The sequence below is a fragment of the Toxotes jaculatrix genome, chromosome 12 (assembly GCF_017976425.1).
Source record: "Toxotes jaculatrix isolate fToxJac2 chromosome 12, fToxJac2.pri, whole genome shotgun sequence".
Taxonomy (NCBI): Eukaryota; Metazoa; Chordata; class Actinopteri; family Toxotidae; genus Toxotes; species Toxotes jaculatrix.
Genome location: NC_054405.1, coordinates 16753220 through 16780731, shown reverse-complemented (window position 1 = coordinate 16780731; position 27512 = coordinate 16753220). Strand labels below are relative to the sequence as shown.

General features: G+C 38.9%; 1 protein-coding gene across 1 annotated transcript; it reads right to left on the bottom strand.

Moving 5' to 3' along the window:
* Nucleotides 1–367: 367 nt before the first annotated feature.
* Nucleotides 368–15442, bottom strand: jakmip2 (janus kinase and microtubule interacting protein 2). The gene is made up of 22 exons (XM_041051221.1): nt 15314–15442; nt 14256–14510; nt 13936–14178; nt 13210–13419; nt 12463–12561; nt 12118–12264; nt 11881–12021; nt 11022–11078; nt 10430–10552; nt 10109–10237; nt 9776–9859; nt 9434–9496; nt 9005–9103; nt 7302–7403; nt 7051–7104; nt 6901–6966; nt 6732–6800; nt 6526–6603; nt 6186–6236; nt 5481–5633; nt 5311–5376; nt 368–3320 (listed from the first exon to the last, which is right to left on the bottom strand). The coding sequence occupies exons 1-22, from the start codon at nt 15440–15442 to the stop codon at nt 3132–3134; spliced, it is 2607 nt and encodes an 868-aa protein (XP_040907155.1). The 3' UTR covers nt 368–3131.
* Nucleotides 15443–27512: the final 12070 nt, after the last annotated feature.

Here is a 27512-nt window from a genome sequence, read left to right as displayed (position 1 = left end):
TTGAAAATTCTGTGAACTTTCTATGGAGTTAGGATGTAGAAAGTCTGGAAGAAATGCAAAATATAAGTGTTAAAATGCTCACCTTCAACACAAAGCCAAGCATACCTGTAATAAAGATGTGAAAAGAAGACAATTTAACCTTCAAGATCAAAGGCCATGATGTTTTTTTTTTATTATTATCATTATTTTTAACAGCATTGCTCCTTTTTTTTCCTTTTATTTAATAATCTAGACGAAAGTAGGAGGGGTTAAATTATCACTGGAAGACAGACAGGGTAAAGATAAAAAAAATCCTCTGTGAAATAAAAACAAAAAATATATATATACATTATTACATTACATTACATGATAATAACAACCGCCTGAAAAAATAATTGTTAAAAAGGAACATACAAGCGGGGAAAAAAAAGGGGGAAAGTGCATTTAAGGCAACTGCTAGTTAGCTGAGTTTGCACAAAAATAGTCTGTCATTCCCCTTAGTACGTTAAAGTGAGTGGAGCGAGTCATAGTTACTCTCAGCTATGTAATAAGATGCCAGAGAGAGGCTACCCTAGACCTGTGAATGGAGCCAGAGGGGTGGTATGATGGCAGATACACTAGCTCAGGTTCATAGGGAACAAGCGCAGTCAACTTGTAAATATTGCAGGAACTGGGCAGACTTAGCTCGACAAGAGAGAAGTGGAGCAGGTGTAGTGTTGCGTTCACTTTCTCCTGTTTCATTTTGGGGAAGTGGATGCCTAAAATGGCCAGTAGTGTTTAGTAAAAGATAACTGTTAGTACCAAAGACATTTTGGTTAGTAAAAAAGAAGGGTAGCGAGAGAGGGTCTGTGATATTTTTGAGACAGAAATATGCATGACGTTATAATTTTTTTTTTTTTGTTTCTGTATTTTCAGTCATATGAAATTCAACTGATGAATTTAGTGTTTGTCCATAATTTTTTTGTGGACCAGAATGCTCTGATGAGATAAATGTCAGACTTGAATTTAAACCAACCAATCATCCAACCAGAGTTGATAAAGACGTTTTGCATGAAATTCTGGAAATATTTACAAATTTGTTTCATGTAACTTTAAAGGGCAAACTGAAAGTCGCTCAGGTGAAAGCAGCACCTTCTGCTGGTCGACCAGAGCAACACATTTTAAAAAACAATAATGAATCCAGTTTATGTTAATAAAGGGAGGAGAGAGGAATGGAGAAGCAAATATTCCATTATTCCACATTCATATTCCAACGATTTTTCAGTTATAATTTTCAAGGAAATAAAACTGATCTTTGCAGCCATCACCACAATAAAACAGAGCAATTTATACCTTTTTCAAGTCATTTATAAACTGCCAAGTACACTTCTGGTCAAAAGTTTTAGAACAGCACCATTTTTTGAGTTTTTATTGAAATTTAAACAGTTCAAGTCCAGAGAAAAACCTTAAACAGTGCAAAGGTAAGTAGTAAACTGCCCACGGTTAAAAAAAAATAAAGACAAATGAAAGTTCTCCTGCAGCAATAAAAGTATATGAAGCCTTGAAAGTTAATGCAGACAGTTCCTACAAGTGCTCCAACTTTTGTCAATGCCTTTGAAATTACTACACCCTCTGATGCATTATTAGAACAATACTTTTCTGTAGGAAGTAGTCCTGTATACTGCTATTAGAATGGTGAGAAAATGGCAAGTCACAAAGGAGGACAGACTGGTTGGTCAGGGTTTCACCCTACGGCAAGAAAATGACTCAAAACATTTGTAGAAATGATGGAAGACCAGCACAGTCTCCAGACTTTACCATCAACGTTTCATTTCCATTGTAGAAAAAACGCCACAAGTGTGTTCAGCTGCTGAATGAGAAAATTGTTTAGATTGCATTTAGGATATAAGATGCCATAATTCCTTTTTAAAAAATCTTTATTGTATATTTGTTCTATGATTTAATTTCAGAGTACACTGCGACATTACACTATGTAAATTTCAGTAAAAACCGGAAAAATGGAGGTGTCCCATGACGTTTGACCAGTAGTGTCTGTCAACTGTTCAAGCTGCTTCAGAGAGAAAAAGAAACTATTCACAGAAATAAAAGGGGAGACTACATTAAATAATTCGGACTCATGTACATATCAACAAATGTATATATTACATTACAGAATAGGGATGTTTTCTCAGTGGAAATCTTGGGACACAGTATCTGAGTGGTGGGAGCTGTAAAAAAGAACGGAGAAAAAAAAAGATAACCAGAGAGTAAAGCTCTTACAGTCTGCTGGCTTTTGAGAAAAATTAAGATGTGATTTGACAATCCGTACGTTTTTCTGTGGAGATCCAGGCTGAGCGGAGCTGGATCAGAGAGCGCCATTTCCCCCAGTAATCTTTCCTTTCTCTTTCTATCTCTCTTCACTCAAGTCTGTTACGTGTGTCAGGAGAAGACGTGTCACCCTGAGTGTCCCGTATCCCCCCTTTAGTGTCTGTACACACCAGTCTCTGCAGTGAGGTCCAGGTATAAACTCCATTGAGTCCAGGCAGTCTGTGTAAGCACCATTCTGGGAACAGTGAGGGCAGGCCAGTCAGTCCCGAGCACTCCTTATTATAATCTGACCTGAGACCAGCACTGTTCATACGGCCTCTGCACTCAAGGGCCCTGAGTTGGCTCGCTTCTATTCACCGAGATGTTGCACTCGTAAAGAACGTCTTTTCACGTTTGGAAAGTAAAGGAATGAAGAGAAAAAAAAAAACAGATGCTGTGGTCTGGTGGTTTGTTTGCCTCGTTGTCTATGAGTTTTTCGGACTGTTTATACTCCCACTGTGGCTAAATGGTGGTGAATGACATATTATTACCCTGCATGGCAGAGAGAACATTTCCCAGGCTTTGGTTTGGATTTGTCAAAGCACATGTGTGTATGTGTGTGTTTGCATCTGCATGCTTCTGTATATGCATGCGTGTCCTTAAACTGTATGTATGTGTGTGTGTGTGTGTGTGTGTGTATGTGTGTGTGTGTGTGTGTGTGTCTTCATCCATTGCAAGTCTTTCTAATTGTGTGTCATTCTTGCAGACTGTTACAGTACTCCCAGCTGTTTGGAGATTATGGTTTATGTCCAACACCGCTTTAAAAAAATATTATCCCGGGCAGCATCCTGAGAACCCCGTCCCCATTAAAAAACGAATAAAATAAAATCTGAAGTGTGAACATCCATGGCCAACACACGACACATCCACCTTATACTGACAGCAGTCACTGATGTTATGACACTAGCAGCCACTGCTACACACACTGTTCCATGCTTGTCCAGAAAATAAATAACACTGTAGTCACAAACAAGATCTCCAAGCTGACACACCACCTGAGAGACAGAGAGGGAAACAGAGAGAGAGGAGTCACAAAGAATTACAACAAGTCCAAAGTACCATGTATCAAAGCAAATTTAACCTAACCTGCATATTTTATAATATTGAGCAATTTCAGTAAAACTGTACAGTCAGCAATTATATTAAATTATAATTGTTAAATTATAATTGTTATTATATTAAAATAACAGATAATTGATAATTCTTTGATACTGTTTTTTTGCTTGGGTGTGACCCTGAGTGGTCCTTATTTCCCACCAGAGAACTATCACTGGACTCTGCACTTCCCCTCTTGTCTAATGAGCATTTTATCACCTTTCAGCTCGTTGTTTTGGTTCACTCTCAATGCTGTCATCAACCCTGTTTCCAGCAGTTTTGAGTGAATAATCTCTGATAAACAGTGTGTGCTACCTGCCCAGCACCACGCAGCAAATATATGGTGAACACAGTGAAGCATTTAGCTGCTAAAGCACCAGATATTTTTTGTCAAGCAGACACCAAAAGAGAGCTAAAAGGGGAGTGAATAATGGACGTACATTCTCCTGATGGCTACAAACATGACTCCAAATAAATGCTAATGCTGCTCTTTGTCTGTAGGATGTGTAAATAAGAAATTATTTGCTAACGTGTTAGCCATACCAACTTTGTTAGGTGATAATATGTCAGTGTTGTTTTTACAGCTTGCCCCCAAGTGGCTGAAAAAACTATAAATGCAGGATGAAAGGTAATTTCTGTGATATTGTGTCAGGTTGCAACAGAGCATCCTATATGAGCATTTACAAACCTGGAAAACTTTCTGTAACTAAAAAAAAGACATGGGTTAAAGGAAACATGGTTGGAAACCTCAGAGATGACAAAAAACAAATACACAAGTGGGAGAATGGTGATGTTGATTGCACCGTTTGCTTTCTGAGATGTCTGCTAATATAGAACAAAAAAAAAAACGAACATTACAGAAATGCATAAGATGTAGAGAGTGCAAAGAGAAAGAAGGAATGGAAGTTGAGTTAGAAGAAGAAGAAGAAGAAGCTAAGTCAAGGTGAAGCAAGTACATGTGTAGTAGGGAGTAAGTAGACCAGGGTCAAATCATGTTTGCTTCTGGAAAGCACTGAGCCACCTAGTGGTCACATTGTAAGGGGAAAAAGAGCATACGTTACCATTGTACAGTTTGTTGTGGGTTTGTAGCTTTCATTTTGAAACAACTCCAGATTTAATGTCAATGTGAGGATTAAGTACATATAAGATAGGTACTCTCACACAAAATCTACAATTTAAACTCTGCTCTCACTGGCTGATTTTCAGTCTATTGTGTGCGGCATCTTCATTTCTATTAGATTTTATTTATTAGATAATTCAAAATGATGTCTTAAAAAATACAAAAGTCCCTGCTGTTATTCTAAAGGTCAGAAGTCTGTATCAGTCTTAACAATGCTGAGCGCTTGTCAAGGCCAATTCAGGTCGAGTAGCTTGAGTATTCCCAGTTTTTTACTTTGGCAGCTGCACAAAGCCAAAACACTTTCACACACAACTTTCTACTCAAAGCCCGCAGGACTCACCTCTGCTACAGGACACGCCAAAGACTTCAAGGCCAAAGGATAAAGGCAAGAGAAAAGAACAAGAATAGAAACAAAAACTGTAGAAAGAAAGAAGGAGGGAGATGAAGGGAGAAAGTGAGAGAGTTAGAGGAACACTCAGGAATATGTTAGCAGAGACAGAGATTCTGGAACTGTATCCGTTCTGAATAATACTTAAATAATCTAATGTGGCTTCATGGCGTTTGTACTGTGTCTATTGTTTTCCTAATTCCTGTTTATTCTAAACATTCAAAATTCAATTAATATTGATTCCACAGGCTTTAGGGTGAGAAAAACTCTTTAACTGTGACTGCCTCTAAGCAAAGATCTTTAAAATAATGAACTAATGTAGCATTTCAATATGAACGTTGTTTTTTTTTTCTTTTTTACAGAAAGACATCGAACAGCCTACCTTTTCCTCCAAATCTTTAATCTGCCTCCTCTGGATTTCTGTCTTGTCTTCAAGGTCACGAATTCTCTGCAAATATTCAGAGAGAAAAAAACGGTGAGGAATGTGTTTTGTTGCAGAGAAAAGCTCGATTACCACACGCACATCTATCACTGGTGCTGACATAGACGGACCTGGTGCGCCTGGTGCAGCAGCTCCATCCTCTCCTGGAGGATCTGGCAGTCGTACTCTCGACTCTTCCTCAGCATCTGCCTCCTCAGCTTCTCAACCGCCGACCGCAGCTCATCCCTCTGAAGCTCATCCAGAGGCTCACCGTATTTTATCACCTGGAGGTAGGAGACAGGCATCAGACAGAGTAGATACCATGATGGATTAAAAAAAAAAGAAACTTCTTAAACGATGGTATTATCGCTGTTCTTAAGTTCTTACATAAATTATACACTTAGCTTAGCTTCAGTAGATTTCCTTCTAAGATTAATCTAAGATTTTCTAGAAGCCTCTTTTTTTTTTTTTTTTTTAAATCTGTGCTCATAATTTCAAAATCTCCATAGTCAGAACATTCATTTGCAGGAAACCATGTAAATGGGTCATGTGAGGTTACATGTAGATAGTGCAGATGTTCCAAATTACTGAGATTTGCATGATCAAAACAGTGCATGTCAAAAGCAAATTCATCATTTTTGAGAAGAGATTTTCATGACGTTGTCTAAATGGAGGTCTTGATTTTATTACCTCACTTCTCTAGTAATTCAGATTACATAAATTTAACTGTCCTGGTGTTTTGCAAAAGGTTGGCACACAAACATAAATAAACAGAATCTTTTGTGAAATTTTGTTATTGTAACAATTAGGCTGTAATATGTATGAAATGAAAGAACCTTGTCCTGCTGCAGGGCGTTGTATAATGTTGCTTCCAATTCCTGGATTTGCTGTTGAGAGGAAAAGAAAGGGGCTGTTATAAATTACTCTACTACACATGTAAGGTTATTGCATTTACTTATCTTCCTTCTTGGGAAGTTTAAGCCTAACCCTACAGTAACTAACCCCAACTCTTAATCTTCACATGAAAACAGTCCATGATCAGCCATGTGGACTGAATACTGGTCCCCATATGGGACAAGATGTTGTGTCTCCACAGCGTGACTACGCGACATAGTCTTTTTGGCACCACAATGTGATGTATACATGGCACACAAATACACAGAAATGCACACATACCATGTAGGCCTGGTCCAGGGCCTGTTTTCTGTAGTCCAGCTCCTCCTCTAAATATCCTTTCTGTTTACAGAACATTTCCTGTACAGAATAAACAGGTCAGGGATGCAAACTTTTTTTGTCAAAGCAGTTTTTTTAAGCCAGAAATTTACTGAGATGACAGAATTAGTAAATGAGCTATTTTCCTGTCGAGGATTTTTGTGACTCACCATCTCTATTTCCAGGTCAACCATCTTCTGGTGCAGTGCTGCCTCTGTCCCCTCAATCTGCTGAATCCACTAGAGGGCGACAAACAGCAAAACACGAGTCAGTGCAGAACCAGCTACTCTCTGTGTCTATTTTATTTTATTCCAATCTGATTTGTTATTTGAAACATACCTTTTCTGCAAGTGACAAAACAGTGCTAGCCTGGATAATTGCCACCTGCTCTTCATTTCTTAAGTTCTATACAAAAGGAAAAAAAAACTTTAATTATTAATGTGCCTGTTTTAGCATTGTAGAGTGATGTATTAACTTCATAAGAATTACCCCATTGTCTCCCAGGATATCTAGAAGTTTAATGAGATCTGGAATGCACACGTCCTGTGAGGAAAACAGATTAAAAATCAGAGGCATAAAAACAAGATGTCATTTACGTTTAGTTTTTATTTTTATTCAACGCATTTTGTTCCACTACTACCTGTAACAGCAGGATCCCTGGCCATAAAAGATCTAGAAACATGCTCCACTTTGTGATTAATTACTATGATAAAGCATAAAAGTTTCTTTTCACTGCATACCTTCACCCCTTCCTTCATACAATAGATCTGTAGCGCACTGACTCCTTCAGAAAAGGGATGCATCCTCAGGTGGTTGAATGGAGGTGATCTCCTCTCACGCTCCTTAAACAACAGAAATGCAAATTTCATATATATATAAAGGACATGCTAACTTACTTCAACTCTCATCACAACTCTGTATCAGACCTGGATGAAACAGTATTTTCACTTTTACTGGCTTGTTTTAGACTGTCTGTTACGCATTTCACTTTTTTTAAAATAATAAAATCACTGATTACATTCAGACCCAAAGAAGAGGGTGGGTGACATTCTTATAGGTTACAAAAATAACTTCATGCCAGGTTTAGAGGAGCTCATATTCTCTGTTTTTTAACTTAACTCCACTGTTCAATTTTCTGGGTGATGGTGTTTGAGTTTCAGTAGGTGGTGCTCTTTGCTTTGCTCAGCCAGGAGAATGCAATCTACACATATCCCAGACAAACCGCTACTACGGCTGCTGCCATCTGAAGAGGCATCAGACAAACACCTGATAGTCATGGTAAAAGTTTTTAATTAAAATTAAGGTTTTAATTAAAATCAATGTGATTTTGTATTGGTTAATTTCAACCCTGTACAGCACATTTGAGCGATCTCTTCTTCTCTGAGTTCACTAGGTGGCAAATTAGGCCTTCGCTATGTTTGTGTTAGTGTCTGCGCTACAGCGTGGCCACAACACAAAGACCACTGTCAGCTACTAAATCAGCCTGACTGACAGACCAGTGGGCTGCCTGTCTTTATCACTGAGAGACTAACTTGACAGGCAAACTCAACATAGGAGAAAATGGTACTTAATTAGACGTCAGGCATGTAAAACACTTCAGTGCTTTATATGCCAAATCAAGCTGTGCATGCATGGATCAGCACACTGAGCCATTGCATCGCATGGAACATTTCACCTGTTAAGCACTGACTTTGATCTTTACCCTTTGAAAATGTAAGTCTCCCGGCCTTCATTTGAAGTTGTAGTGGATTTGTACAGATGTAAAAGAAGAGCTACAGACACACACAACATCGTGTTTACTGCAACTTTAGAAGTGGCTCAGTGTTTGTACTTTGACAAAAATATTAAATCTCTGAGACACTAACCTCTTGTAAGCCAGGCTATGAGATGACTGTAGCTGGAAAATGCTTCAGACAAACCCCCACCAAAGGCTTTTTCTCCCCCATAACGAGTGGCCAGACTGGCCAAGATCTGATTTGTTATGTAGTATTCAGTTTTGGTTTAATTCACTTTAGATGAGATTTTGTTCTTACATAACAGATGAAGACACTACCGTGAAAAAATGTTGAGACTGAATAATAAACGAATAAAATGCTTAGGTGAGATTTATCTTTAATCAAGTCTATTCTGGAAAGATTTTTGGAAAGACTGAAATGGGTTTTAGAACTTGATATGGTGTCTATAAAATAATCTCAGGAAGTCCTCTAAGGAGAGTAAAATGTACAGCACCAATAAAATCATTTGAGCTCACACTGTTGGATCTATAACCCAGCCAGTAAAATGTTTTTGGACATGACAAAGTTATGGGTTTGCATCACAAGATTTAATTTATTAGACTCATTAGGCTTTTTGAGGGCGTTTTGGGCATACCATGGCATCTTTGGGACATTCTGGACCTCAAAGGAACTTGTATCATGTCTTGGCAGGAAACTCTGTGACTCACCTCCAGCTCCAGTATCCTAAACTCTAACAGTTCATTCTGGTCTTTGGAGTCCTGTAGCTCCTGCTGCAGGCGACTGCACTCTGACTCCATCTTTTCCACCTAGACACCATAAAGAATCCACATGAATAAGTAGACGGGCTGAGGAATGCTGTCCACACATTTACATAGCAGCTGCAGTAGGACTTGGAAGCTGGGAGTAATTATAACTGTCAGAAACTTCCTCAATTAAACAATGCTAATTATTAAATGAACCATCTAAATGATCATGGAATTATTAAGGTTTTCTAAAGAATACCAGTCATGTGCAAAGAAGAAAGTAACTTATCATGAGACAAATGACTATTACATGCACCTCTGACATATCGGATTCGTCGCATTATGCTTTTTTAATGGTGCAATCTACACAGTCAGAAACATTTTGAGTCTGACCTTCTCTAATAGCTCCTGGTTCCTTCGTAAGAAGAGCTGCTTCTCCTCCACCCATTTGGAGTCCTGGTGGAGGGCAGAGACAGTTGACGCTTTAAATCAAAGCTATTCAATAAAGTAAAAATATAGTTTAAAACATTTTGTGTTTTAAACATTGTTTCCCCCCCAAGATGTTTACCCCCAACGTCTTTGGTAGTCTTGATCTTTTATCTGTAAATTCAGTCCATTTTGTTGTATATTTTACCCTCAGTGAGGTAAAAATAAAGCTTTTCGAAATTAAATACAGCATGTACCGCGTACATGCAAGTTCCTTCATTCTTGCATGTGCTTGTGTGTGTGTCCTACCTGTCCCTTCAGTGTCAGTTCTTTCTCCAAGTCCTCTATTTTGGCTTTATACCTGAGAACATCTGCTTGGAGCTGCTCGTGAGCCTGAAACATGAATAAAACAGACTTCCATTAGCTACTAGAACACAGTCTAGACCTGCTCTATATAAAAAGTGTGTTATATTTGACGTTATATATAAAAACTGACTTCACTTGACTTTTATAGTTTTATTTTACCATGTTTTTGTTGCTATATGATCCGTTCTTAAGCTCATGCTTGTAGTGTTGTTATAAATGATAACATCTGTTGAACATCAAAATTAAAATGATCTTCCCACTGTGTCCTGTTTGTACCTTGGCTTCCATCTCAGCATCCAGTATGCCTCCTTTCTGCTCCTGCAGCAGGGCATAGGCTCTCTGTAAGGCCTGGTACTCCCTGGTCAGCTGACGGAAACGCAGCTCTGACTCCTCACTGGCTAGACCCTTGTTTGATACACACAGTTTCAGAGGTTACGTGGGCTAATTTAGCTACGCTGAAAGTCAAGGAATTAAAACAGAGTTCACTAAAACTAAGAATACTGATGTGACTGTAAATGTAGTCACTGTAATACTCCAAAAGAGGGAAAAAACACTGCACTTTCTTGTTGACATGAAAGATACAAGGCAAACTCTCACCTCATCCAGGTCTTCATCAGGAGTCGCAGGAGTTCTGTCCATCCGGAATGACGCCACTGAGGACGTCTCCGAATCCACAGACTCTTCATCATACCCGAAGAAGGTGTCTACTACGATGGGCCTCTGCAGAGAGGAAAATTCAAAGACTTCCAGGTCAACATGCCTAGATTACATTACCTCAGTAAAAAGTAATGGCTGTGTCCTCAGTTTTAGGAGCCCCAAAAGCTTTCCCATCTGTCTTTTACATTGTTGTACCTAGTAAAATACACCTCTGTGGCAGTATCTTTACCTCTGGCAACAGATGTGATTGCTGGTTTTTGTTTTCTGTGTCATTGCAGGAGGGTTTTTCTACTCACTGACTTGCCAAACTACACAAAAGGCCTTTTGCCTAGAAATGATATCAACATTAGACAAAGTTTTATATAGAGCTGTGTTACCGTGGTAAGCTTCTTTGAATGTCTAGAGATCACTTGGCTCCTCAAGCTTACAAAAGAGTGTATTTTGAAAGGGTATACTGCCCCAGAATGAGATAATTTCATAAGCTATGTGAACTTTAAGATAAATACCCACTAACAAATTCAATTCATTCTACCTTTATTGGCCTCGAACTTCTTTTATGCCTTTTCTTTCTTAGCAGTTTTTCACGATCCTGGGAAAAAAAAAAACAGACAAATGGAAAGAAAATAGATGACAGATTATAAGATTAACATTTTTTCCTTTCTTCACTTTTCAAATTAAATAAAAGAAAAAAGAAATCAACGACAAAACAACACTGTCACAAACAATTTAGCTTAACAATAAACTCTTTACACAATTCACTGGGGACTGGACATTGACATTGATGAGAGCTAAGTCAAGTTCTCTTTTTCATCATGATAGCAGTTTGTTTGCAAATATCCTTACAGAGGTTGAAGATGGGCTAACAGCTTAAATACATCATATGATTAAACGCATTAGGCACAGATGCTGCCTTGTGGTCACTACAGACAGTGTTTGCTAATTCACTTCATTTTATTTGAAAAGTGTGACATGCAGTGTGATGCTTCATCCTCCACCCTTCATCGTCGTTGATCATTTTCATTTCTTTTCAGTGAACAAGAGTTTGTTCTGTGGCTGCTCTGAGCATTTCAAACTGCCATTTTGTACATCAGTAGTTTTGTGGTCATCACGTGGTTGTTAAGCCTCAGCTGTGGGTTTTGCAGTCTGATCACTGAGGTTATTACATTATTGTATTTAATAAGCTACACATAGTGCCTGGGTACAAGTATGTTAAGCTGATGCGGCAATAGTGGTGGTAATTTATACTTCAAGCTGTCTTTAAAAGATAATGGGTGACAAATGCTTCTGCAAATTTCAGAAAACGTCAAAAGAAAAAAAAATTCTAAATTAAACCCTGGCACATTGAAAAAAGAAAAGAAAAAGAAAAATAAAAATAAAAGAAAAAGACATACTCTCGTCAGTTCGTCAATCATGCTTTGTTGCTCCAGGACTTGAAGCTTGAGAAAAGCTATTTCCTGGTCATCGTGGGCTTGGTCCAGGTCATTGAGAGACTTGAGCTTCTTCAGTGGAGGATGTGAGCTGATCTTCTCCTTCTGTAGACACACAGAGAAAGACAGAAGACCTCTCAGATCATCCATCAATCATTTGCCCAAAATGTGTATATGATGCTCATGTGACTTTGTGCCGACCATCTCAAGGTTCTCCTTGACCAGGCTCTTGAGCTTCTCCTCCAGCTTCTGGATAGTCTGGGTCAAATCATCATTCCTCTTATTCAGCAGCTTGTTCTTATCCAGCAGGGGCTTGCACTGCTTTTCTGATTCTCGAACTCGCTTCAGCTGGAGGGCAGAGAGGGACACAAGGACATATTAAGTGGTGGCTGACAAGCAAAAGAAATAACTGGAAACAGAAGCTGGGAGATGTGATGGAAAGACAGAAAGATTAAAGGTGTGGAGATCCTTCATTTTTAAATGAATGACTTTTATTTTAATGACCTAATTACCTCAGGGAAGCTCAAAATCTCCCCTTACACATACCAGTTCATTCCTCTCATCGACCAGTAGCGAGTTGCGGTCCTCCAGTTTGCGTATAGTTGAGTTGAGTTCAGCAATGCGCCTCTGGTTTCTCCTCAGGTCCTGAAATAAACAAAATAAACAATAATGTGTCATTTGACTGACCCAATTACTAGCCAGGTGAAAAGAAAAAAACTTAAGCGGAACACAGTTCAGTATTACTAGGAAGTAGGAACTAGCATGTTGCAGGAGCCTGATGTCAACAATCAAAATAAATTCAATTAAATGAGAGGGCAATGGAATTACTTTAATAACCTTTTCATTTTAGTGCACCAGTCTCTCATGGACATTAATTGAATAAAAATTAAATCTAAATCTCATGAGTTGTCATGTTAAAAGTGAGTAAACTCATGAGTTGACACATTTTATCGTGACAATATGTTTCCCTTTTTTGGGGGGGTTAGTTTGAGCTAATCATGGGATTTTGAATCTCTCGTGTTCTGGGTAAGTTTTGAGCTGGATTTGTGATAATTGCCTGTAAAAAAGTGTCCTCTTGTTCTCAAAACCCAGTTAAGAAATATAGGCACTTCAGCTACAAAGTGTCATTTAAGAGCTAAAGCAAAGAAAGAAAAAAAAGAAAAACAAAAAAAAAGGGTGTTTAAGAGGTTGGGAAAGAGGAAACGATTCTGAGGTTCTCTCAAATCAATAGACTGGCATTAATTTTTTAAAAGATAAGTGAAGCTGGAACAGTAGCTCTTCCTCTCTCCTTACTGGGCTGCCACAGTGCTCTGCTCCATCTCCAGCTCTGCCTGGGATCTCTCTTTTCGGGCTTCCCAGGCCGCATTCAGCCTCCTTGACAAGGAACAGTTGTTCATCCAGCGCGTCCTTCTGAAGCTGAAGCTTCTGTAAGAATCCCGTCGTTGACTCCAGCTCCTTCTCCAGAGCGAAGATGGTGCGGTCTTTAGATTTGATTTCATCCACCTATAGTGAAGGAGAAACAGTTGTGTAGTTAAGAAAATGCTGTAAGGATATCTCTTTTTTATTTTTTCTTAAGGGTGGCGTTTTTAATTCTGATGTCATTCTACTGTCGCTAACTTATCATTTACTTTATTACGTTAATTCGATTTCAGAATGTTGGAAATGAAACACCTTTAGGATTTTTTTTCACTGTTGGTGAGGCAAATTAGCAACTGAAATATTATTTTTATGGACTGAAAGATGAGTTAATTCATTTAAAAAAAGTTTATTGTAGCCCTAATTTCCACACAGCTCTATGTAGTGCTTTCCAAGAGTACTGGAAAGCACTACATAAAAAAAGTCACTACTGTAATTCAGCAATTCATGCTGAAACTAAAACAAAGTTTGCCTGTAGCTCTGCAGGAAACAGTTATACAGTTCACATACAACAGAAATGTAGCTAATGGAACATGATTTTTTTAAAGTATTTAAGTGTTAAGTATTTAGCATTATAGTATCTTTCATTATAGTATCCAATACCAGTCTGCGGATGTCCCTCTCACAGTCCCACTTAATCTTGGAGATCTGCTCCTGGTGCTGCTGGTGCTCCACCCGCAGGTCGCCAGCCTTCATCTTGTCGGCCTGGATCATGTTGCTGAGAGCCTCGTCGGTCTGCTTCTTAGTAGCCTTCAGCTCCGCTATCTCCTGCAGAAGCTTCACTCTCTCCTGGTCAAAGAAGCGACGTGCCTCCTCCTTGGCTTCCAGGGTGAGTGCTGTGCGCACCTGAACAAGAGGATAGGTGTTGATATTTGTTTCCCAACTGCATTTTTCCCTCTTTCACTCCCATATCTAAACCTCACCTTCTCTCCACTGCCATCGCGCATGGCGCTCAGTGCTGCTTTGAGCCTCTGGTTCTCCTGGTCTTTGATTTTGGCATGGCGGGCCAGCTCCTGCTCATGCTGCCGGGTCAGGTTTTCCCTGAGAGCCTGGAGCTCCTTTTGTTTCTCCTCGTGCCACTTGGCCCGCTGCTCCGTTAACATGGCAGTGTGACGGTGCTGCTCCTGTTCTCGCACCCTCTTCACCTCCTGCACCTTGTCGCGCTCCAGCTTGCTCACCTTTGACAGGAAGAGGAGACATGAATTAGGTTATGCTACGTATCTGATGCTACAGTACTCCACATACAGTACACTTGTTTTTGGACATTTAATTCTGTGGTTTAACTTCATTTTTATCTTCTTTGATTCAACTGTGCAGCTCTTCAGATTGTTCTCAAAAATAAATCTGGTACATTATAAGTACATTATAACTCTTGCATAAATTAAAGCTCAAACTCATGATAATCTCAAATGTAGGAGAGATGAGTCAGTGTGAGCCAAAAAAAAACCTCCACTTGTTTAGTTTAGCACATGTAACGCAAAGCAAAGTAAGTAAAACATCCTGCACAGCGTGTGCTATCTGCACAATGTCAATAATTAACCCGACCGGCATACTTCAACAATGTATATTAACAAGTACATTACAAAGGCTAAAATGTCACTAAAATGTCCACATAAGAGAAATACATGTGTAGCGTGGCTGTGCATTAACTCATTTCGCAATATGTTATAGTTCACTGTATGGAAGCACATGCAGTTCATGCAGTGCTTTACCATTAACTAAACACAGGCCACACATACATGCAGAACATCCAAGATGTACTGGTCGTGTCTAAAGGTTGCTTTAAGGATCCTTTTAAGTTTTATATTTTTGGGGACCTTAATTTACTGACTTGCTAAAAAAAAAACTAAAAAAAAGAGTAAGCTGTGACTTCAGATTTTTTTGTAATTATTTAGGTTTATAGTTTATACTGACAGTGACCATTAATACTGTATTTTTAAATTTCTAGATCAGTTATGGAGAAAGTTATGCTGTGCGGTACCTTGCATTTTTCTTGGTGTAGCTCTATTTGAATGTCAGTCAGCTTGGACCTGAGATCTTCATTGGCTGCCTGCAGGGCAGAGATGAGCGCTTCAGGCTTCTCGCCCTTCGTACGCCCTTTCTTGGCCATTGCGTCAAATACTAGACAGGCTCTTCCAGTGCTGTCATTGAGACTTTACAGTAACTTTCCAAGGTGCTCCTAAGCTTTCCAGGTCCTCCTCTTCCTCATTCTCCTATTAGACAAAAGGGCTGGGGGAAGGGGGGGGGGGGGGGGGGGGGGCGGCAGAGAGGGACAAAGTGAGACTGTGGAGATGACATAATTGAGACTTTGTGCATGTGTGGATTTCACTTCAACACATTATGTGTGTGTTTGTGTGAGCATGAGTTGAAAAGGAGCAATAGCAAAAAATTACAGATGCAGGCTAGAGACAGGTTGACTGCTGGTTTTAATCCCCAGGTTATATGTAAACAAGTCTACAGTCACAGGATGCTCTAAGAATGTACTTATGCATAGTGGTGCTAAATACTAATGCCAGCATGCTAACATGCTCAAAATGATAATGATAACATGCCAGTGTTTAGGTATAATCTTCACAACGTTCACCATCTTCACTTTAGCATTTCATGCTAACAATTACTAATCAGCACTCAACAAAGGTACAAAGCACAGCTGAGGCTGACGGGTTTGACATTAGGTTTGAAGGTATTTAGTCATAAATTTTAAACAACTACATTCTCTACACAAACTACATTCATCCTGAGGGGAACATAAATATTTGTACGAAATTTCATAGTAATCCATACATTAGTTTCAGAGGCAGTTCACCAATCATTAGGACTCATCCACTGGACGATCTTGACGTTTGAACCAAATTTCATGGCTATTCAGCCAACATTTGTTGAGGCATTTCCGTCTCAACCAAAGTGGTCAACCAACTGACCAGCAGACAGCATCAAACAAACTGGGGAAGGAGTACACGAGTATACATGAGTACATGACATAATTCAATACGACATTTAGACTCAAATCTTCTTGGAAGAACAGTGAAAAAACATGAAGAACAAATATGTTTAAGATCGTGAGGGAATAACAGAATGATTGTTCCTGTTTGTATATGGTTGGATGGATGGATGGAGGAAGAAGTAATAAAAAGAAAAAAAGACCATGTCGGCACCAGTTATTTTCTAGATTTAATTCTGTATTATTTCATTCTCCATTTCTATGAATTTGTTGTTAGATGATGTCTTTGATCTTGAGAAAACAGATCACATGCGCATCATATAGTAACACCATTAATTTATACTTTATCAAAATTTTTTTGTCACAGCTGTCACGCTTCTCGAGTTTACACAAGAATGCAGGATGACTCCATGCTACCAGAGATTAAATCTAAAAGAACAAGTTCACCAATTCAAAACAATAAATGAAGTTTTATAAAAAAAACTGTAAAGCAACTAGAAAGAAATACACTCAACTGCAAGTTTATCAGGTGCACCTAACTCAATATGATGCAGTCTAATACAGTTCATAACAGTTGATATTGTTTTAGATAGGGCTGATTTAACTTTAGGGTCATTTGGAGGCTGTAGTTTCTGGTGCTATTGGACAATGTGGTGTTTTAAAGTACTGAGAGGTGCTTCTTATATTTAGTCTGCCCGCACTGATATCAGAACAAGTAAGAGAAGTTACTGATAGAATAACAAATTCATAATCACTGTACCTTATCGCTATTATTAATAATAGCAATAATGGGTTGATGTGTAATGCAAGCTCCTAGTGAAAAAGTGCTAAGAGTGAAAATCTCTGTCTCATTCACTCTACAGACGCTTCTGTCCTGCTGGGGAAGCTGGACTCTGACAAGCTGACTCCGACAGGGATGAAGCAAGACAATGGACGACAGGACAATGGTGATCAGAGAGACTCAATACTGTAAATTTATTAACAACAACAACAACAATAATAATAATAATAATAATAATAATAATAATAATAATAATAATAATAATAATAATAATAATAATAATAATAATTATTATTATTATTATTATTATTATTATTATTATTATTATTATTATTGTTTTGTTTGATTTGAGTGTTTTTCCTGTGCGGCCCTAAGTCATATGCTGGCTCCCTAAATCGGCACTCAGTCATCAAATCTTTGGGCGCCTCTGCTCTAATGGGAGCATCAAGCATCATGCTGATCCAATGTACCATGAGAAAGCTTGCCTAAACAGAATAAGTGGCCAATAATAATAATTTATAGGGAAGGCAGCGTGAAATATCTGAGGGAATTAGTGAAATGGTCCTGATAATAATGAATGGGTAACATACCAGAAGAGTGTTTTTTGGAACAGATGGTTGTCTGGGTATGCAGACTCAGTGGTAATCCTTCCTGCCCCACTATTTTCCTTTTCTTCATGTGCTGTGTGAGGTCAGCTGAAAGCCAACAACCTGCTGAGTGCAGCAGACAGACATGCTTCGGGCTTATACTCAAACAGGAGAGCTCAGACTTAATTCTCCTGTAAGGGAGCCCACATGACTTTGTGAACATTTTAGTTGTTTGAATCTCTGAGAGTACACTGCAACACTGCAATTCAGACATCATGGCATGGCTCAACAGGGCTATGTCCTCCATGCAATATAAGGCTTCGGTGCATTGCTCAGGGGCACTCTGCAGAGAAATGGATCTCTTACAAATGAATTATCAGTCATCCTCCAGTTGGAATATATTTTGCTATCACCATCCTGGATTAAACCAGAATTCAAGTGGTTACTGGTGGGCTAAACACTGTGACTGTTCTAATGATTAATTATGAAATGACAACTTTTTACTGACATTGGCATCAAAATTTGGTTTTGCCACTACCTACGTTATGGTACCAGTCAGCACATATTATCTGCATGAACTGTAATAGTTTGTATATTACTTACAGCTCCTTCCCTGATCTGTTCAAATATTTATCTAACACAACAAACACACACAAGAACTTAAAACTTGTTAAAGATTTACAGTTACATATCAGTCCTTTTTTTGGACATTATTAGGAAGGCTCTTCAAAAGGCCTGTGTAATTTACTAATTACAAAACAAACCTGAGACACAGTGTTCATTTGGTACATTACTATTTCCAATTAATAACTAATCTTCTTTTTTTTTTTTTTTTTGCTAAAGCAGCATTCAACAGCAGTCTACTGAACATGCAAAAATGTAAAATGTATCTTCCTGTGCACAGTAGTTGTAAATTACAGGAAAAATTATATATGGAGCAGTGCCGTAAAAAAAAAAAAATCCAATAAGTAGTTTCTCAGGAGGCAATGGACACCAGTTTTTTTCTAATCTTTAATATTTTTTTTCCCACAAATTCCTCTGGAATGAAGAACTGCTTCTAAACTATGTGTACTGTAGAAAAACTTAATGTTTCTGATAAACGGTATAGTTCTATCCAAGAAAGGGTTAGGGTTCTGAGAGAAGAAGTTATGAGACCCATAAAAAATCATTATGGTAATCAATTATGGCAATCACAAGTCATATCATTACATGTCATGCTACTTAAAACAATCACAGTAAGACTAAAAGTGTATATTGCACTTGCACACCACCCCTTTTGCACATTATGACACACATAAAACTGTGGTCTGGGACAGTCAGCTGATTAAATTCACAGAATGACTGTGCTGCATATCGAAATGACTTCTTGTACAACTGTTTACATTCAAATACATGAGACTCTAACACTGTGGAAAGATCACTGGTTTAGTACATTTGTTTGAAGAATCTACAGATGTGATATAGAGTAATGTGCTCAGTTTCAGATGTTTATTTGATTGTCTGTATAATATGTATGTCTTAGATTTCAATCTGAAAATGCTGTTATATTTAGAAAAAGATGTCAGAAGATGATATGAAAAGTACTGCACATGCTAATCTCCCACTACAGTATTTCCAAAGGTTGATAGGCTGATCTTTCATAATGTTTCTGAAGTATATTGATGGGTTTCCTTACTGTATACTTGAGACTATACAAAAGTGCACGTGCATGTAAACGTGCACACCATCGTGCATCACAATGATGACTCAGGAGGAGCTGGATGTTGTCCGTGATAATTTGAAGAGGAATGACATAACATCGCTTAAAAGATTTCGAGATGCAGATTAGAGTTGAAGCTGCCGTCATCATCACGTTTAGTCCACATGGGCTTTTAACTCTGCGGCGTTACGGGGGCCTTAAAAGTGCTGCTGCTCTTTTTAAGTATGACTTATGGAGGATCTCCAAGGAGACGCTGATGAAAACCACCAGATCAGTGGATGTACACAAAGTACTGTATATGTCAGCATATCATGTGGAAAAGATTGGCAAAGTAACAAGTTCCAAGATGATTTACAACATAAATGAGTTTCATAAACTTCTGTAATGTAAAAGGGTAACACAACACTCTGAGCCTATTATCAATTAGATAATCACTTTACTTGACCTAGTGTTTGCTTATGGGTGTCATTGCATAATGAGGTCCCAGTGGTCATTTTCCATTTTCTGCACAAAAACATAAAAGGGGCAATGACACACCTTGAATATTTTCTCAAATTTAAGCATAATACAGAGGCAAAGTCTGTATAGTTACATTTACACCATGAAATATACAGTATTTTGCTTGCAAGTAGTGTTTTTTTTGTGTCACCCATAAATGACAGCCATAGTTACAAAAAGGATGCTTTCCTTGGCTTAAACACCTCACCTCATCTCCTGCTAACCTTGCCTGGGTCTCTTGACCTACATTTTAAGGTCCCGCTTACATAATTGTTTCTGTCTGTGTAGGACTATCTGCTGTCTGTGCTATGTGCACATTTACCTAGCTGATGTAAGTACACAAAGTGTAAACAAATTCTGACCTCACATAAAATACACAAGGTGAGTAGGTTGGTTTTTGAGTGTCACTGTAGCAGCATCATAGCGTATCTTGTTTGAACCTTTGGAGGTTTAGAATATACTGAACTAAGTTCTATTTGCCGTTATCATATGGAATTTGTGCTCCAACACAGGACGTACTATCTTTGTTTGCTGTGAAGGGGACCATACGGCCCCTGAGGCTGAATCTTTTCTCTGAGCTCACAGTGACCCTTTAGTTAAACTCATGATCAAAGTCAGTGGAAAATGTATTTTGTACAATAAAAAGACCAAATCATTTAGGATTAGACTTGGCTCATAAATTAGTTGGACTTGCCCTTGTAAAAATCATCAGTGACACTTTGTCTGCATTAGACCACCTGACCCTTACGTCTTTTCCCAATGCTGCAGCAGATTTGCACTGCACAAAAGATAAGAAGAACTAATTTAGAAGTTAACAGAACCAACAGTAAGGAACTTAAAGACATCACATTGGGCTCTGGGAAATGCCAGGCACATTTCACATTTTATACATAAAAGATTAATTGATTAATTGAAAAAAATCAATCAGCATTAAAAATAATGAATAGTTGCAGAATTCGTATGGAGGAGAAAATTCAAACCAACTAATCACAACAGCCAAAAAAACTGTGCAATATGTACAAAATGTTTTTTTCCTAACATCCTTTTAACATCCTGCATACATTCACTGTACCAGTTTAAGTGGAAAAATCATGGCACTACTTTGTTTTGCACTGTAACACGTGTTCTTACATAACACACACTTAATGGTGGCGAGGAACCAGACCAAAAAATCTCATCCCAGCCAGGCTGTGGAACGCTTTGCTTCCTTTGCTTTGCTCAGCAGTCCCTTCTCCACCTGACAGACTGTACGGACTGGTTTAATATTTGAACACACACAGCTACAGCAGCAGATTTCTCTTGCATAAAGGGAAGGTTTACCCAATGACTGCCTCTTTAACATGCAATTTTTAGTTGATGATGGGGCAAAAACTGAGCTTTGTCAACCTAGCCTACACATTTCTCTTGTGACCAGGTCTGGAACCGTGATTCCCAGCTCTGGGCTGAAATCACAGACCTGCTGGTTCTCTCTCACAAAGGATAGTTATTGCAGCTACTGTACCAGTCTTTGCATAATATACCTGAGATGCTGTAGGACCACACTTCAGTTTAGACAGTTCTGTATCTTCAAATTGTAGCTATTTTTTTTTTTTTTTTTTACAAAAAAGTACATGTATAAAACCCCTCATAGAGTTTAAAATTTGTAATTAATAGCTTATTTATTATCAATAAATAATTTGCGCAAAGTGTTGCAGAGCAGATATAAGGCATTAATAAAAACATCTTATGGGTTGCCAGGTTGTACAAAAATATGTATGGCATGCCAGAAGACAGTGGCCAAGGAGGGACATAAGCATGTACGATTGAGTTCAAGTAGATTGAAGTAGATGGGTACAGACTGAGAAGTCACTCTGTAGGCAAGCATGAGTCACTTGAATTTGATTTGGGCAGCCACGGGTAGCCAGTGGCAGTCAATGAGCAGTGGAGTGACATGTGTCCCTTTAGGCTGTTCAAAACCGGACATGTTGTCACATTCTGGACTATCGGAAAGAGTTTCAATGCACATAAAAGGAGGCCCGCTAGATGGCCATTGTAGTAGTTGAGGCGAGAGACAGCCATGGCCTGTACCAAGAGCTGGGTGGCGTACTGTGCAGACAGGTACCGTCTGCAAAGTGGTAATATAAGAAGCCATAAGAGTATATAAGTGGACCCAAGGAGGTAGTGTATACTGCAAGGAGAAGGGGCCCCAGGAGCAAGGATTAGGGCACCCCAGTGGAGAAGGGGAATGACCAAGGACGTGTGTCCTTGCCATGATGCATTGAATGAATGCCCAGGAAGATAGGATTCAAATCCAGAAAGCGTTTTGCCTGAGATTCCCATATTGGAGAGTACAGACAGCAGGATGTGGTGGTTCACTGTGTCAAAGGCAGCTGATAGATCCAGCAAGATAAGGACCAAGGGCTGAGCTGCCGCTCTGGTTGCCCTTAGGGCTTCTGTCACAGACAGCGGAGCTGTTTCAGTCGGGTGGCCGCTCTTAAAGCCTGAGTGATCTGGATGAAACAGGGTGCTCTGCCAGAGGAATTCAGAGGCCTGTTTGTAAACTACCCTTTTCGATAGCCTCAGATATGAATGGAGGTAATGAAATGGCCAGCTGTTCTCAACTTGAGCAGAGTCGAGTGAAGGTTTCTTGAGCAGAGGTGTTGCCCAGCTCTGTTTGAATGTAACATCTGAAGACGTCTTCCTCAACTCTGGAAAAATCTGATCGACATTTTTGACTGTTTTTTTTTTTTTTTACATTTCTATAAACTATTAATCAAGAAACGAATCATCAGATTAATCAAATATGAAAATAATCATTGGTAGTAACCCTGTTACATTTTGGTGTTATTACTACATTTTCATTTTTGTTCTTTGGCTGCGAGCTATGCAACAATATGTACAAAAACTAGTTCAGATGGAGGAAGCAAACAGTACAGTGGTAGTGATGATGATTAACTGATGATTCATCTATATTCATCTTGGTCCTGCTGAACATATCACCATCATCCAAAGCCAACCACAGCTCACCATGACTACTAATACTGTATTAACCTACAAACTGTCCACAGCAGCCAGCAGCACCCACTGTTCTGCAGGGTGAGACTAGATATGAATTTACCGTCAGCCCAAGTCAATCTGATTACTGTCATAGTCAATTTTCAAACTGCACTGAGAAATAATCCTCTGGCTGGTCAAATGAACATAACACACCCACACACAGGCATCACGGTCAACACTGGGCCATGCACCGGATGTAGCCTGAACTGTCTAACCTATTTTGACATCCATTTCTATTTTTAAAGTATCACTTTCCCTGTTTATCACTCTGCTCTCTGAATACTGATTTTAGGTTTAGGATTAAGGTTAATTTGACTGTGTCGTTCCCTCATTGAGATTAACAGATTGAGCGAATCCTTCGTAAACCTTCTGTCTCCTGTGATTTCTGTTGCCTGAGGAAAATTCTTACTCAGCACTCTGCTCTTTTCAAACAACAGCCTGTGCATAGGAATAGCTTTAATATTTAAACAGGGGAAGGGTTTTTTGTCACATTCTTTCAGCAACTGTTCCTTTAAAGCAACTACTCCCTTCTATAGCAGGTAATGTGCTAGTTAACAGGCTTCCAACTGAGCTTAATCAACATTAGAGGCATCTTAGTCACACTCCAATATCGTACTTAGCAATCTTCATCTCACAGACACCATGGTTCTCATGAGACACACAAACTGACAGCAATTCACTGTATTTTAATGGATCTTTTCTTCCTCTTAAGTTTAAAAATGGTCTAGTGGTTGCAAACCATTTAGTAGCTAAATGCAAGCTGTTTTTGCAGTAGACGTTGTACTGCCATGGATTAAAAGTCAGAAAAACCTCACACAATATACAGAAAACAGTTCAATCAAGAATTCACTGCTTAAAGACACTGAGAGGATAAGCAACCTTGGAGACTGATTTCAATCCCTTCACAGCAAACACGAGAAACTCTGGACCAAAAGACCACAACAGTGAACTACTGATCACAAAGAAGCTAATTTTGTTTTAGTGTGACATAAGTGACATAATCCTAACTTAGCATGAAGACAGACTGGTCATTTAAAGCCACTCAAACAGAGTTAAAACAACACCAACCACCATACAGCATCTCTCCAAAGGGAAAAACATCCCAGTCAACATCCATGAAGGACTTAAAAAATAAGTAAACATACTGGAAAAAGAAGAAACACGTTAGAGTATCAATACCTTACACAACACTCCCTGTAGATGTCAAAAGACACTGTACAACATCCAACAGCTACAGTGCAGTAGAAGTCTCTCCGAGTAGAAGTGGCCCCATCTGACTGAATTGAGGAGAGGACCATTTTATATGGGCTCCCAAGAAATCTCAGAGACTGACACAAGTTAATGACATTGCAACTGTCATGCCAAAAAGGGTTTAAAGAACTGGATCTTGCAAATGCTGTTTACAGTACTCCTCTAAGAACTAGTGAGCAGGTCAAGCAGATCACCCACCCATCACACTGCCACTCTATTAAATTACAATTTAAAGATTTACAGTAAATGCCGGATTTGAACTGTCATCACCTCTACAATGTGTACATAAAGTGAGCAAAGCAGGATGATAATTCTATGGGGGCTGGAGATGTCTGCTGTAGAGACGCCTGTCATCATCTTCCAGAGCTCAATGCTATTTGTTTTGTGGCACACAAAAGACCGAACACTTCCATTTTAAAAACTCAGTGACAATGCATCTTTCTAGTTATGCTGAAACAATCAGTCCAACAACGAGGATTCACAGGCCCAAAATATACCACAAACTCACCGAGCACCACTCAGCAACAGCTTGGCAAAACACTGTGGGTCAAATTAATGAAATAAATCGATTTTGGAATCGTGTATTCATAATTTTGTTTTCCTTCGGTCACTGGAAACATGTTCTTAACACAACGCTGATATATTAGCATCTTATAAAACTGATACAACAAACCGTTGCCCACTTACATATCCAGCAGATGCACAGCAACGTTAGCATTCATTTGGAGTCGTGTTACGGTCCACCTCACAGCTGTAAGTCTGATATTCAACGTGGCAATGCTTTTTACATTACGCAGTAAACTGATTCATCATTTCAATAAAAACTTAGATTAGTGAGGCTTTAACAACCACTCCCTGGACACTCAAAGCATCAAAAAAAAAGAAAAAAAAAGAAAAATCACATAAGTCTTCAAGTAGTGCTGCTTTGCACCCAATAGGAGAATACTATTTGCACCGAGTGAGGTCACCTATGGGTGACTGTGAGTAACTGTATGAATGGTGTTAGAAAAGAGAATGCATGCTTTAAAAAACTGTTGGCAGGAGAAAAATGTATGCAGCGTAAGAGTCCATGTCTGAGCATCTTCAGTAGGGAAAAACATAAAACAGACTGCAGTGAGACAAGTGGCCCATTTCCTCTCTCTGTGCACTGAATGTGAGTGTGTGCGTGCGCGCATGTATCATAGTGTTGGTGTGCTAATGTGAGCTTGTGTGCATTAAATACTACAACATGAAGCACACTGGCACCATGACCTACTTTTGACTCCTCAGACATCAAATTTGGGAGTTAGAGCTGGATTTTTCAGACAGTCTACCAGGATAGAAACGCTAGCCTCGCTGCTGCCTGTCGACTTTAGTCTGATGGTACCGAGGTCTTACACTAAAAGCTGCCTCTTAACGATTGTTGGTTTTCCAAATCTGACTCAGTCATTGCAATTCAATTTTATGTCATAAGAGAAATGGACATTCAGCTATTGGGTTCTGCAGAGATGCAATCTGCATCAATACCAGGCACCTGAGAATACTAGAAGTTCCACTCAAGGTAAAATATCAATTTCATAATGACTTGGTAACATATAGAGATTAAACGTGTGGGCATCCTCCTTTCTGCTCATAAACAAGAGGCAAAGCTGAGTTTTTCCTTTCCAAAATAAATCTTTCAACCTGGAGCCAACATTTTCTATATCAGAACCTACCATCTGTCATTCACTACCCAGTCACACTACTGTGCAAGCCACACTCTGCCTTGAGTTAGGGTTAGTACTATAGAAATAAAATGGGCTTTGGCTGCTTATGGGGATCATATTTGGAGCCTGAATCAGCCCTCAAGGACTGTGTTGAGTATACCAGGCAGCTAAGATTTTGAAGTGAGGCAGCTGACAAAGGTTTGGTAAGATTTTATCAGGAGGATGGAAACCAAAAATATCTACTGGTGAACCTTACGGAAACTTGCACCTTCCATACAGTATATTTAAACCCTGTCTCCTATAAATTAGGCTTTTATCCTACTAATTTGCACCAACAAATACTGCACAGGAAAAACAACACTACCTATTCTTGCAATATCCACTCATAGCAGCATTAATATTATTTCTGTGTGTTGTTTTTTAACAAATATGTTCAGGCACTCACAGCATTCTTGCAGTACTGTTTTCCCAACCCCAACCAAAGTGCTTTTGTTGCCTAGACTTAACTACAGGAGTCATTATGTGAACCCTGGTCTCTGGTGTCAAAGTGCTGCACTTTGGACAACTGCAATTTACCTCAGCGGCCCTCTTGTAACTTGCCATTGGTACATAAAAAACCCTGCACTTCCCTCAGTGAAAAAAATGCAATAACAGAAATAACAAACAGTGCATAAATGTAATTTCTAGGTGACAGGACTGGATATTTGCAGAAAAGCTCTTATGATATGTTTGATGTGTTTGATGTTTGATGACTATGCAGCACTATAAACATGAAGCCATTTTAATGTCAGTGGATAAGGCTGCATGTGCATGTGATTCTACCTGGCCAAAAGAACCGCACGCCCAAAGACTACGCATCTCCAAATCTGTAATCTGGTTGTGAATCAAGCAGTTGGCATGTTACATAAAAATGGAGTCATAAAGATATTACATAAAATAATAGATGCATTGTTTTTTCCAAGACTGTGCATGATACATTTTTCCACTTTTAATTCAGAATTATCACAGTAAAGAAATATTGCAGCCATCTACAAGTTGAATAATTTCCATTAACTTGGAGGCCTCTGTTTAATTTATGTCACAAGCTCAGATTGGATAGATAAACCTTTATAGTGTCAATCGCTGCATTGAGCTTTTATCATAAAATCTACAGTATAGTGATATTAATACTGCTGATACTAAGTGCTGTCTGCGACAGCTCATTCACATGCAGGGCAGGAATCCAAACTTTCCCTAATAGCTGACCTTTGACCTACAGATCCCTTTAGTAATTTAATGTCCACGTGCTCATAACTGCTCAACCATCATGCACCCTGGGTTTAATCTGTCTCTCTGTTGTGGTCATTTTTTTTTTCAACAAACAAAATCTTACATTTCTATACTACTTTTTTTGTCCTAATCCAGGTTATGCAATCGAGTCAGCAAAAGTTTGTCAGACTGAGGCCAGCGCTGCCCCAATGTCAATAAACAACCTAGTCTGGGCTGTGGTTGTGATGTAAGTTGGTTCAAAGTGCCATTGCATTGGCTGGATTACATTTTTAGTTCAGACCTAAAATGACTTCTAATCCATGTGCCTGAAAATACCAAAATACTGTGTGTATTAACAGAGCTCTACTAATGCGGGAAATAGTGCTAGGAAGTGCATTAACATGGTCTAGGTTCACATCTGCTGCATGGTTTTCATGTCTTAAATTATTCATTT

Coding starts and splice junctions, on each gene's coding strand:
- jakmip2 (XM_041051221.1), bottom strand. CDS start 15,442: ATGGCCAAGAAAGGGCGTACGAAGGGCGAGAAGCCTGAAGCGCTCATC. Junction 5,634..6,185: donor ACGCCCTGCAGCAGGACAAG/GTTCTTTCATTT, acceptor TCCTACCTCCAG/GTGATAAAATACGGTGAGCC. Junction 3,321..5,310: donor TTAAAGATTTGGAGGAAAAG/GTAGGCTGTTCG, acceptor TCTGTCTCTCAG/GTGGTGTGTCAGCTTGGAGA.